Genomic DNA, 13,610 nt, shown 5'->3' on the forward strand with positions numbered 1-13,610 from the left:
ATAGAACAATATGTTACCAGCAGCCCTCATTCACATTGCTTTCCTTCTCATTGTAATACTCTGATCATAATTCCAGAGGCAGGTGTGTGTTTCTGTCTCTGAGCACCAGGGTCAACTAGTCAGAGGACATTTGTGGGTTATTAAAGTCTTTAGTGTGAAATAGAAAGAGGGAGTCTGTGGGAGAAGGTGAATGTGGAATAATGAGACAGCTAAGCACCTGTGAGGTGAGAAAAGTGTCCACAGAGACACCAAAAAGTAGTATAAAATGTTAATCTATGTCTTTTATAGCATTAATTTTATCCCTGCTAATTAGGGCTGCAGCTATCAAATATTTTAGTATTCGAGTATTCGACTGAAAATCCCATCGATTAATCGAGTAATCGGATAAAAATACATTTTTGTTTAGTTAAAGAGCAGTTATTTTTCAAATGAAAATTTTTCTCTTTAAGAAATAGACTTTTCTGATACAGCATGTCAATAAGAGCACTTGTTCTGGTGGCTCCAAAATTTGTAAACACACTTAAACATATTTTTTTGTGCCTTGTACATCTCATCAAATGTTGGGGACCCAAATGGCACCGTTTCGTAGAATGACCCATTGGTCTCCAAACTCCAGAAAAGAAGCTAGATTTGATGCTAGTTGCTATTTTGTATAAGAGGTAGCTTGAGGGGTCAGAAAACTCTCTTAATATGGCCTCAGCTCTATTTGAAATACCACTCTTTGATCTTTCTTGAAATTAAACGATTCCTCGAGGCGGAGAAAATTACTCGAGTATTTTTTGTAATCGAGTACCTCAAATCATTCGAGGAATCGTTTCAGCTCTACTGCTAATATTAAGGTTATTTTTATTACCTGCTTTTGTTGTTGTTGTTGTTGTTGTGGGGAGTGTCTGTTAGTGTGTTTGAGTAAGTTGGCTTTTTACCAAGTAGAAGTATGCCTCAATTGTCTGTTAAAATTTCCTTTAGATAAGAATGTTAGTGACACAGAAACAGGTGGTTTAAAAACCCAGGAGGATGCTGCATACTCTGAGAGTTTATCAATGTCATCTCCGAGCCAGATTCAAGGAACAAGAATCCCTGACAGTCAGATCCTGTTTTCCTGCTTGAATCAGCTGGAGTTTTCAGTTTCCCTGCCGTTCCCCCAGCCTTTCTTTAAGTGACCTCTATCTTTGCACAGCGCTGTGCCAGTGGTGTCATGCTGAGGGTGTGTTGTGTCATTTGTTGCTATGCCTCTTCTTCAGGCATGTGGATCTTTTCTCCTTTTAACTTGCTCGATCTCTGTCAAAAGAAGACCAACGACCCTGTCACAACAATGGACGACACAGCCAAAAGCAGCCTGTGAATTTGTTTCGAAGCATTTTCTCCTCTGCGTTTGATGTTAGCAATTTGTGCTTTTCTGTCGGATCAGAATTGCTTGGGTATGGGTTTCGGATGTGAATTTGTGTGAAAACATGACCAGCATGTTGAGATAGCAGGTTAGATGAAGGGAGGGAGGGGAGAGAGGGAGAGGAGATTATGTAAATGTAATGAAAAAGTGCAGGGTTTGCCGCAGTCGAGTTTCTCCCTGTGGTTCTCCCTCAGTCGCTTCTGTTTCTCCTCCTCTCCTCTCCTCTCCTCCTCTCCCCCCTCTGTGCCGCATGAGTGATCCTGTTTCAGCGGCACCCCTGCCTGCCTGGGAGAGGCATGAAGCCCTCAGACACAAACAAAACACAGACAAAAACACAAGACGTGCCATGTGCTGCCGGCCCGTGAGCCAGGACACACCAAACCTCTCTCTGTCTCTCCTTTCTCCATTCACCTTGTGTCTCTTTCTCTCTTTCATTGACACACACGAGCTCGAGTCCAGACAAAGAGTCAACAGTCTGCTGGCCATGAAAGGCACAACAGTAGCTTTCAGCAATATCACACTTGCCTTATCACCTTGGTACAGAGCTGCAGAGAGACTCGTGGACATCACCTCGGGGGTTTTATTGAGCCAGGTGCCCAGTTCACAATCAGAGGGGAGTGTGTTACTCCACCTCTTCATCCACAACTCCAAATTTCAAGGTGCAGATGCTGATTTCCAAACCGCACCATCCAAAATCTCATGGGCGGAGTGACATAAGAGGAAACCCGGCGTTCTGCTTTTGCACGTTTTCAGTCACTTGAATGGCTCTTAACAAAACTTTAACCAATCTCTATCTCCCTCTCTATTTTCCCTCTCTACTCCTCCTTTTTATGTGTCTCTCACTTTCTCTTATACCCTATATCCCCTCCTCTTTCCCTCTATCTGTTTCGCTTGCAGGCAGATGCTGGCAACAGTTTTCTCCGAGCAGCCCGGTCTGGCAACCTGGACAAGGCCCTGGAACATATCAAAAATGGCATCGATATAAATACGGCCAATCAGGTGGGAGAGCTGCACATTGTCTAAAACATATTGTAGTATCTGACTGCCAAGGTCCTCTAACAATAAGCTGGTGATTTACATATAATGGGTTTAATTTCATGCCAGACAGTTTTGCACTTCTGCAACTTTGATTTGCAATTGTATTGGCCCAAAGACACATCCCTAGTTTCATTTTTACTAATTCAATTTAAGTTCAGAAGTAAGATGTAACGCCTGCCTGTTAATCAAAACAACAGTCTGACAAATAAGCAGCTAGTAATAGTGAGATTGATAAACAGAGATGACATGAAACACCTTCATTTTCTTCCAACTTACTCGGTTTAATTGGTTTTTGAGTGTCCAGTGTGCATGTTGTGCCTGACTTGAACCCTGTGCTGTTATGTTTCCTCATGTCTGTGCACTCAGTCATGTTGCAAAGTGTACATGCATGCATTGGTAGACCGTAAATCAGCTGCTGAAGGTGGCAGGTGGAGTGTACAGGGTCTCCTGAGAAGGAGATAAATGGGGCAGGGGCCCTCTCCTTTGCCTTGTCTCCTCCATCCTGCCTCCTTTACTCTGACGGTTGTCCCCTAAGTGTCCAGGAAGAGGCAGCATTAGTGTGCTCGGACTGCTGCCCTCAGGCTACTTAAAGTTGGCCAAATTTGTGTGTGTGTGTGTGTGTGTGTGAGGGAGAGATTCCTCTGTCTCATTAATCTAACTTAGTCACGGCTTCCCCTCTATTCACTTATGCTGTCCTCAACATTTTGTAATTATTGCTGGTTATGCTTCAGTCAGGGTTTCTATGCAGCCATTTTTAGGCCCATAACAAATCCTACATAACAACAGATCTATTTATGCAAAGTGACTCTGTATAGCAGCCATTACCAGCACACTCCAAGATAAGAGGGCGGCTCAGCATGGAGCGAAAATATAGAAATTTTTCAGATATTCTTTACAAAACTTCAATCTGATAGCAGAACATTTGTGCGTTGCTGGGTTGTATTATTTATCGTAATTTCATCAGACTGCTGAATGTGAACTTTATTTGCTGTTTGATGTTAAATGTGTTCATTTAATGATAATCTACAACACCCAGCTTTCAATCAAATTATGCTTTATGCACACTTATTACATATTTCTCTAACCTCCAGTATGAAGAGTTTTCATGTGGTTGTAGCTTATTGTTAGTGACACCACCAGTCCTTTTTTCACAGAATAAATCCAAAGATTTCTTCTGACAGTCAGTGCAGCTCATAAACCATCTGATTTAGTGCTGCCACTGGATGGCAGCAAAGTTAAAACACAAAGTGTTACATTGCTGAAAGACTAAAGCCTCTAATATTGGTTCACAGTGAAAGTGATGATTAAGTAGAATAATAATACAGTCGCATGATTTTGTAGATGAATCATTTTAGACTTTGCTCATCCTTCACGGTGGTGAGAGTAGTGTTGTTCTGGTTGTGTGACTGTTTGCTGGATACACAGTCTGAGAGTTTGTCCAGGTGCCTGCCCTCTTCTTGATGTGTTCTCCTCCTTTATCCTTCTCAACCTAACAACGGCTCCACTACCCTCTCTTCTCTTGTTCCTGTATGATTTCCCAATTCATCTTCCAGTTTTTTGAATTTGTTTTCCCTCTTTCCTGTTGCATCCCTCCGTTCCCTCTGCTCTGTCCACAGTAGAGTGATGGTGTGCTGTGGTCTCCACACTCAGAGGAATAATATCAGTGGTGTGGGAAAGGTCCAACCTCACATGTCCTGTGCGGCTGAAGGAAGGCTGTGTGAGGTCAGACCTATCCCACACGGCTTGTATTCTTCCCAGCCAAGAGACCAGCGGCCTGCCATCCCCCTCCCATCTTCTTTCCCTTCTCCCCCTTTCCCCACCATCATTAATCAAATGAAAATGTTCACACGCTGATTTTCATTCCTGTTGACATTGTTTTTGCTAATGACCACTCTAAGAGTACTGCATGCGTGGTGTCCGGTGTAAGTATTTGCCTGCTTTGGTCTGTGAGTCTCTCTGCCACTGTAAAAATAACAAGATTGTTTTAGTTTGCACGACCTCTTTGTGTTTGTTTGTATATATGTGATTATTTTTCCTAACTCAGGAAGTATTTATGTTTATAAAATGTCAAAGACCTTTCAGTTTGAGGTCTACTCTGCTCTCTCACTCAGAATGGGCTAAACGGGCTACATCTGGCCTCTAAAGAAGGCCACGTTAAAATGGTGCTGGAGCTACTCCACAATGGAATCGTACTAGAGACCACCACAAAGGTAAGAGCCCTCTATCAGTCAATTTTAAACACACGTTTACAACACATACATAAGATTTTCAGGCCTCCAAAACTGGCTGTACCACCAGAAGTGGAAATCTCCCTCTGAGAAAAAAAACTCCTGCACATTAACGGCATAAAAAAATCCCATTGTGTTCGTGTGTGCAGATTTAATAAAATATCATATAATGTCTTTGGAAATCCTTGTTACCGCTGATGGTCATTGGACCTTGTGTTTTTGAGACTTTGAAAGGCTAAATGCTAATTTAAATCAAGCGGCAACCTCCGGTCTAAGAATTTGAGACAATGCTGAATTGCTAAAATCTGCTGTTTCTCGAGTGCTCGCTTGAGGTTGGCTCTGGAAGTACCTGAAGTCACAAACACACCAAGCCAAAAAAAGCTGTTTTCAAAGCAGAAATTAACCTATTTACTGCCTGGTTCAAAAAACGTTTCCTGTCTGAGTCGCTAATTTTACTACCGGCACCCACTGTACGGGGGGTGAATTTTTTTCTAACTCCCCAGTTCAGAGGATATTAAGATCATTAGCTCCCCAATAAGAGGCACCGCTGAGGGTCATGTGACCAACAGGTGCCCTATAGCTGTAGGCGAAGCCCTTGCCACTTCCAATATGGCCGCTATAGCTGATGTGCTTCATTTTCCGTTTTAGACGGGTGACATCGGGCAAGACTACGTCCAAGTTTTATACAGTCTATGATTTAAACTAGCTAACCAGCTGTAGGCCATTACTATAGCCTCCTGTAGCATACAGCCTTGAGTGGTGCCCTTAAGTAACTAATGGTAAGAAAAAAGACTGATTCCAATGGTGTTGAATAATTGTCTTAAAATAACCCTCTCGTAAAAAACGTTTGAATCAGTTGATTTTTTAACACTGTTTTGAATCCTGACTTTCATGATTTATGAAACCTGTATCAATAAAGTGAATAAAGTGTGTCTCAGTTAAAACCTGTAAAATGTTTAATAAGAACCCTTCCACATATCGTTTGATAGTTGCTTAATTAAATTAGTTAGTCTCCACTAAACCTTACAATGTGTAGAAACCAAAAACTACATCTCATAATATGTAATAGAACCAATGTCCTTGGCCTGTGTTTAAAGTGTTGTTTAACTAAGATCCAAATACAGCATGAAAGGTGAACATGGGAAACCTAAAATGCATGAATACATTTTAAAGTTGTACATAAACATAATCAGAGCAAAGTTTGAATGGTCTTTGTTTGTCTGTTATATCAGAAAGGGAACACAGCCCTGCACATTGCAGCCTTGGCAGGACAGGAGCAGGTGGTCACAGAGCTGGTGAACTATGGGGCCAATGTCAACGCTCAGTCCCAGGTGAGACTCTGTTGCCCTCATCGTGGCGGTGATCGGGGAAACACTTCATGATCTTTACCGTGAAACCATTGTAGGAACTATTGCAATTCCATCTGTTAACGTGTGTTTGTTCCTATATTTCTGTGTGCTGCTGTTCTCTCTATGTGTACATCCTGGTGTGTGCATCTGTGACTGTCTTCCTATCTTCCTGTTGTTGTGTATGTGTCCTCTGCTGCCGTGTGTGTATGTGTGTGTGTGTTTGCCGTACGTCTTCCTGAGACAGAAAGGTTTCACTCCACTCTACATGGCTGCACAAGAAAACCATCTAGAGGTTGTGAAGTTTCTTCTGGAGAATGGAGCCAATCAGAGCATTCCAACAGAGGTACTGAAGGACTGAGAGGTGTCTTCAAAGACCAATCTCCCAGACTACTCGATCCCATCCTTGCTGATCTAGACTCTATGTTTTCCATTCTGTTTTGTTCTCATGAGCCTCTCTCTGCTTTCATTTCCCCCCTGGGAGTCACCCAGTCTTCTAACCCTGTTCTGTGGGTTTCAGGACGGCTTTACTCCTCTTGCCGTGGCGCTTCAGCAGGGACACGAGAACGTTGTAGCCCTGCTCATCAACTACGGCACCAAGGGAAAGGTTCGACTTCCTGCACTGCACATTGCAGCACGCAACGACGATACACGCACAGCCGCAGTGCTTCTGCAGAATGACCCCAATCCTGATGTACTCAGCAAGGTGTGTGTGAGTGCTATGTCTTGACACAGAGTCAGTGTGTGTGTGGAAATCTGTGTTTCGTGTTTGTTTCAGTCCAGAACAACTACATGTAATGAGCTGTCCTCTCTCTGTGCTCTTGTAGACTGGTTTCACACCCCTCCATATTGCTGCACACTATGAAAACTTGAACGTCGCTCAGCTGCTGCTCAACAGAGGAGCTAATGTCAACTTCACCCCAAAGGTAGTGAATAATTGCTGTTCTTGGACGGTTACACTCTGTCATTTGCATTTTTTTCTCCATGTGTTTGCCTGACAAAGTGCATCTTTTCCTACCCCCAGAATGGTATCACTCCCCTGCACATCGCATCCAGACGGGGGAACGTGATCATGGTTCGACTCTTGTTGGACAGAGGGGCTCAGATAGACGCCAAGACCAAGGTTGAGCAGATATCCATCTTGTTCTTCACAGCCCTTCATTCCTTTCTTTAATTTTAAGCACCATTAGATCAGTCTGTAACCATCCTTCCTTTTTCAGGACGAGCTGACTCCTCTACATTGTGCAGCCAGAAACGGTCATGTCAGGATTATAGAGATCCTGCTGGACCATGGAGCCCCCATTCAGGCAAAGACCAAGGTAATCCCAGATTTAAGCAAAGGAAATCATTCACCTCTCTTTGAACTTGAAGTGGAAGCTAACTTTTGATTGGGAGGTGCAAGTAAATAAACATCAACATTTGGGATTTCTTAGCCACACACAACCTTAGATTGCCTTTCCTGTTTGTTTTCTCTTTTAGAGAAGTCACTTCCTCTTTAGCAGGAGCTGACTGAGTGAATCCATTTTATTTTTATTTTGCAGAATGGCCTGTCTCCAATCCACATGGCAGCACAGGGGGACCACATGGACTGCGTCAAGCAGCTTCTGCAATACAATGCAGAGATTGATGATATCACTCTGGACCATCTTACCCCTCTGCATGTGGCAGCGCACTGCGGCCACCACCGCATGGCCAAAGTACTGCTGGACAAAGGGGGGAAACCCAACTCTCGGGCACTGGTCAGTGAAATGCACAGACACAGTCGGTTCATTGTTTTCTATCAAGGAAAATTTTCTCTAAATATTTATAGCCATGGTAATCTTTCCTTTGTTTTTACAGAACGGCTTTACTCCTTTACACATTGCTTGTAAAAAGAACCACATGCGTGTCATGGATCTCCTGCTTAAACATTCTGCATCATTAGAGGCTGTGACTGAGGTGAGGGTTTAAGGAAAAGGGTTGAGCTCATTATTTTGATAAATTTGATTTGTGCTCATTTAGTAATTTCTTCTCTCTTTTAAAACAGTCTGGCCTGACTCCCTTACATGTGGCATCTTTCATGGGTCATCTCAACATTGTGAAGATCCTGCTGCAGAAAGGAGCTTCCCCCAGCGCCTCCAATGTGGTGAGTTGCTTTCCAAAATCTATACAGTGACACAGACAGCGAATTGATCTCTGTGTTAATGATGCTTTTGATGCAATGGTTAGTCTGAGTGTGGGATTTGTCGTTCTGTGTTTGAGTAGAAAGTGGAGACTCCTCTCCATATGGCATCTCGGGCAGGACACTTTGAAGTTGCAGAGTTTTTATTGCAAAACGCAGCACCGGTGGATGCTAAGGCCAAGGTAGAGATTTTATGCATCACAACACAATCATCCATGTCCATCCATGCACTTATGCATAAGGATCATTTATACCAGGAAAAGATGGCACCTTTAGATAAAGGTCCATCTGTCCATCCACCCATCCATCCATCATCCGTTGTCTCAAGCTTATCTTGGGTCGGGTCTGAGGGCAGCAGTCCTAGTAAATTGACCCTGACATCCCTCTCCCCTGCAACACTATCCAGCTCCTTCAGGGGAATCCTGAGGCATTTTTGGTCCGTCCTGGTGAGAAACATAACTCCTCCAATGAGTTCTGGGTCTGCTCTCATTCAGATGTGTCCGAAAGCCCTCTAAAAGGAGGCGTCTAAAGCTGCGTTTCCACCAAGCAGTCCGGGTGGGTTCAGTATGGTTTGGGACAGTTTGGGACAGTTAAGCCCGATCCCATTGCGTTGTGACCTCTCGTGGTGGGCGGCGTGTAAGCCGGATGCAGAAAGCCACAGCTGTTAAACAATAGCGCGACGCCGTAGCAGTTTACCCCGCTATTCAATCCAACAAAGAAGAAAAACGCGACACAGTAAACAAAGAGCACAGATGAGAACATCTAGCATTCCGTCCTCTTTGTGATTGGCATGTAGCTCTTTGATACAAAGTGCAATCAAGCTTTGTTTCAGAGAAGTCTGTGTGCTGCCAGGAGAAATGCAGCTGCTGTCGGGGTAAGTAACGATTCCTTTGACCAATCAACAGTCTGCAGTGTGTAGTTCCACCTTCCGAGAGCGGATCGGTTCAGTCTGGCACCCATACGGAAGGGTCCCAAAAAAGTAGGCCGGCTCATCTCGGTTTTTAGGGATCTGTCCCGGGATGAGTCAGTGGAAACGCCGCAAAAAGCGGGCCGTACCGAGACGAACCGAACCGGTCTGCTTGGTGGAAATGCAGCTTAAGAGGCAGAATTAGTAAGTGCTCGAACCACCTCCACTGACTCCTTTCAATGCAAAGGAGCAGTAGCTCTACTCCGAGCTCCCTCTGGATGTCAAAGCTCCTGACCCTATCTCTTAGACTGAGCTCAGTCACCTTTCAAAGGAAACTCATTTCAGCTGCTTGAACCTGTGACCTCATTCTTTGGTCAGAACCCAAAGCTGAAGGGACAAGTAGGTTGAGAGCTTTGCCTTCCAGCTCAGCTCCTTCTTTCCCCACAACAGTCCGGTATCATGCCCGCATCACTGCTGATGCAGCACCATCCACCCATCCAACTTCACAGCACTTTTTGCCCTCATCAATGAACAAGACCCCAAGATACTTAAACTCCTCCCATTGGAGGAAAAGACTCAGTCCCCACCTGGAGAGAGAAATCCAACGCTTTCTGGCAGAAAATGTTGCCTCAGACTTGGAGGTACTGCTCTGCAACCCAGCCGCTTCACACTCAGCTACAAATCGGAGGTCCCAGCCTGAGGAGGCCAACAGATCTATAAACTGGAGGCCCTCCCACCACCCAGTGGTGATCTTTTTGTCTGATTGTCAGAGCCATATGTCGCAGATCTGATGATAGGATCACAAAGTCGGTCATTGATCTTTGGCCAAGGGTGGACTGGTACCGTGGACACAAAGATCCATTGTACTTGAATTGTACTTTTGATGAAAAACGTTCAGGTCATACTGAGGGAAGCTGAGGAATCAAAAAAAGAATGATAAATAGATTAGGTAAGGTTTTTTTTGCTGCTCCATACTTAAAGGAAGTGTTTTATACTCCCCAGGATGACCAGACACCTCTGCATTGTGCTGCTCGGATGGGACACAAGGAGCTTGTGAAGCTGCTGCTGGAGCATAAAGCTAACCCCAACTCCACCACCACAGCAGGCCACTCTCCTCTTCACATCGCAGCCCGGGAAGGCCATGTACAAACTGTGCGCATCCTTCTAGACATGGAGGCTCAGCAGACCAAGATGACCAAGGTAAAGTCTGCCTAACCTTAGCTGCATTTTTTTTGTTTCCTTTGCCTTTTCTTTTTTTGTGTTCCCCAACCAATGCCTGTATGCCTTCTCTTGGTGTCCCTGTAGAAAGGCTTCACTCCTCTCCATGTTGCATCAAAGTACGGAAAGGTCGATGTGGCAGAGCTGTTACTAGAGAGAGGAGCCAATCCCAATGCTGCTGGGAAGGTATAAAACAAAAACAAGCCTGACCTGACTTTAAAGAAGACAAAATCAAAGCGTGAGGTTTTTCCCTCGTTGACAGCGCTCTGATTAAATGTTTTCTTCTGTTGTTTCAGAATGGTTTGACTCCACTGCATGTTGCTGTGCATCACAACAACCTGGATGTTGTTAACTTGCTCGTCAGCAAAGGAGGGTCTCCACATAGTGCAGCCAGGGTAAATATAAAAACACCTTTGAACAAGTCCTCAGATAATCCATGCAGGCTGACTAGAGTGAGGTCAAACCATCCCTTCTTCTGATCACATCTCATGTCTGTGCTCCAGAATGGCTACACTGCCCTCCACATAGCATCCAAGCAGAACCAGGTGGAGGTGGCTAATAGCCTACTGCAGTATGGAGCATCAGCCAATGCTGAGTCATTGCAGGGGGTCACTCCTCTTCACCTGGCCTCACAGGAAGGGAGGCCTGACATGGTGTCCCTCCTTATCTCCAAACAGGCCAATGTCAACCTCGGGAACAAGGTGAAATACGCATCAATCATCTCCAGCTGGTTTTCTTTGTTAATCTCTATGGAAGATAAGAAAAAGGCTTTAACTCTGGCTCTGATTTTCTGTGTTATATGTTTTCAACTATTTATCTTGTTTGACCCCAGAGTGGACTGACCCCACTGCATCTGGTGGCACAGGAGGGACATGTCGGCATAGCGGATATATTGGTGAAGCAAGGTGCTTCTGTATATGCAGCTACAAGGGTAAGCTCATATGAGTAACTAAAATTTGCTGTACTCAGCTTTAGAGTTTCAGGGAGTGTAGAAAATACTTGTGACAGCAATCTTGAGCAGATAGTGTCTATGAGTCCAGGCAGAAATTGTATGACGATCTCACGGTCGAGGGTCATGCTACCTTCAATATGTGGCTGACCCTTGACGAAGCAAGACCTGGGTCAACTTTATTGCTCAAGGGCAGCTATTGATAGATTATTATAGTGTGTACTAAATTTGATTTATGGTCATTTGCAACAGTGTTTCTAAAGTTGAATTAGCAACTATGTGATATACTCAAAAGATTTAAAAGTCCCATATTATGCCCCTTTTCTGCAGTTTAATATGGATCATTGATGTCTTCATGAAATGGTAGTAACATGTTTTGGTTCAAAAAGCCAATAAATCAAGCACAGCAGCATTGTTTCCAGGGTCTCATAGCCCCTCTGTTGAGAACGCTCTGATTTAGTGGGCGTGACCTTCATATGTAAATGAGCCACCGCTGATACCGCCCCGCTCTTCCGCGTCACTGAGAGCGGCGCCACGAGCTCCGAGTGCACAATGTTTAGGAAACAGAAAAGCTTGTTTACTGTAACATTACAGGCTAAAACAACAGGCTAACTGCAGCTAAAGTTAGCATCCTGAAGTTAACACAGAGACAGGGGGGACACTGAGGAAAAGCTCTTACATCTGCTCCACAGCACACAGCATTTAAAATACTCACATTTCCAGGGTCCCAGGTTTGTTGGTGGATGGTTGGTAATGCACCTGGATTCAGGACCAGTCTATTCGCTAGTTAGGATAATTAGCTAGTTGGAAAAGCAGTCGGCCGTGAAGTAACTAGCACACACATGCACAGTTTAACTGAGTGTAGCTGGCACATTTCCATGATAAATGAACTCTAGCCACTTAGTCTTGTCTTCTTCTGAGATGGGAAGCTTGTGCATGGAACTATGTGGCTGTTTACAGCTAAAAACAAAGCAGTGATGGCTCTTCAACTTTGGCATTCTCCTCCCGGGGAGGGGAGTGGGCAGGGAGAGGGTTCAGCGGTATCTGCTCCGGTGAACCAATCAGGTCAGACTTGCTCCTGATTGGTCAAAATAGGGAATCGCTGACGTCCGCAAATCCCCAAAATCCAAACAGCTTGTTTTAGGTCAGGATTTTACATTCACAAGCACTACTAAGTTCAGGTTTTGTTATTAAATATCATATTTTGTGGGCTGGAAGGAAAGCCAAAGACCCACAAATTTCACTAAGACTTAATAAAGGGATTTTTGCATAATATGGGACCTTTGAGGCCAAACAATAAGGCAGAAATCATTAAAAACGCTTCTTTATTGTATATAAAAAGCAGCCTGGATGTGTCCTTCTAGGTTTATTTTGTCTCAATCATTATCTTTATTTGTGGATTCAAACCATTAGTTTACCCAGTATTTATGACACATTCATACCTAAGAGGACATAAATTAGCCTAAAGTTCTCATATCAAAAGGATGTCAAGACTTTGGACTGCTGCGATTGTTATACTTAAAGACTTTCACTCTTCTTCTCTCACTATCAGATGGGATACACTCCACTCCATGTTGCATGTCACTATGGCAACATCAAGATGGTGAAGTTTCTCCTGCAGCAACAGGCCAATGTCAACAGCAAAACAAGGGTGAGTGCCCCCCTCTGGTTTTAGACAGAATTGCAGCGAATTCACAAGAGTAACAGTAACACAGCGTCTACTGCCACAGTCTCATTTATTAAGAATTACATTTGTTGTATTCTATTAATTTTATAACTAATATTTATTATAACTATTTATATCTACTTTATATGCTGATATGGATCTATGGGTCTAAAATAAAGTGTGAAGAAAGATGAGTATTATAAGTCAGAGATTGTGTTTCTGTGTTGTTTTTCAAGTTAAAACGGTCAGATCATCATTAGATGATCAGATGTTACACGGTAAAAGGAAGTGAACATCTAGTAAGACCCCTTAAGATTAAAAAGATACAACCACTTATCAGACTGCTATGCCAAAGAAGACAAAAAAACTTTAGGGAAAAATGTTGAGTGTCATAAGGCTATTCTTTTATAACTCTGTGCAGTGACAAAAGTCCAGAGACCTTTTAAGTATTACTCCTTAAATTACTTCAAGAGGAGCTACTTTGCTGCATCAACCAGACAAAAAAAGAAAGAGAGAAAAGAATGCTTTGATTTTTAAATGTATCAGATATCATTTTAACTCTAACAGAGAAGAGTCTTTTGTCCCTTCCAGCTGGGTTACACTCCTCTGCACCAGGCAGCCCAGCAGGGACACACAGACATTGTGACATTGCTGCTGAAGCACGGAGCTCAGCCCAACGAGACAACAACAGTGAGCACGAACAGTCCTTT

At 43.7% G+C, this 13,610-nt stretch overlaps 1 protein-coding gene across 3 annotated transcripts in view; it reads left to right on the forward strand.

Moving 5' to 3' along the window:
- The window catches only part of ank1a (ankyrin 1, erythrocytic a), a 110,239-nt gene that overhangs the window by 74,568 nt on the left and 22,061 nt on the right, over positions 1 to 13,610 (forward strand). For all 3 annotated transcript variants that reach the window (XM_074669568.1, XM_074669566.1, XM_074669569.1), the window contains 19 exons: positions 2,285 to 2,386; positions 4,537 to 4,635; positions 5,886 to 5,984; positions 6,247 to 6,345; positions 6,520 to 6,705; positions 6,827 to 6,925; positions 7,024 to 7,122; positions 7,220 to 7,318; positions 7,541 to 7,738; positions 7,839 to 7,937; positions 8,026 to 8,124; positions 8,244 to 8,342; positions 10,070 to 10,267; positions 10,373 to 10,471; positions 10,582 to 10,680; positions 10,789 to 10,986; positions 11,118 to 11,216; positions 12,787 to 12,885; positions 13,492 to 13,590. In XM_074669568.1, the coding sequence (XP_074525669.1) occupies positions 2,285 to 2,386; positions 4,537 to 4,635; positions 5,886 to 5,984; positions 6,247 to 6,345; positions 6,520 to 6,705; positions 6,827 to 6,925; positions 7,024 to 7,122; positions 7,220 to 7,318; positions 7,541 to 7,738; positions 7,839 to 7,937; positions 8,026 to 8,124; positions 8,244 to 8,342; positions 10,070 to 10,267; positions 10,373 to 10,471; positions 10,582 to 10,680; positions 10,789 to 10,986; positions 11,118 to 11,216; positions 12,787 to 12,885; positions 13,492 to 13,590 (2,268 nt within the window). The remainder of the gene's footprint in view (positions 1 to 2,284; positions 2,387 to 4,536; positions 4,636 to 5,885; positions 5,985 to 6,246; positions 6,346 to 6,519; positions 6,706 to 6,826; positions 6,926 to 7,023; positions 7,123 to 7,219; positions 7,319 to 7,540; positions 7,739 to 7,838; positions 7,938 to 8,025; positions 8,125 to 8,243; positions 8,343 to 10,069; positions 10,268 to 10,372; positions 10,472 to 10,581; positions 10,681 to 10,788; positions 10,987 to 11,117; positions 11,217 to 12,786; positions 12,886 to 13,491; positions 13,591 to 13,610) is intronic.

This window comes from Halichoeres trimaculatus, unplaced genomic scaffold (assembly GCF_033239565.1).
Source record: "Halichoeres trimaculatus isolate MK-OKI-2021-1 unplaced genomic scaffold, fHalTri1.1 fHalTri1_scaffold_5, whole genome shotgun sequence".
Lineage (NCBI taxonomy): Eukaryota > Metazoa > Chordata > Actinopteri > Labriformes > Labridae > Halichoeres > Halichoeres trimaculatus.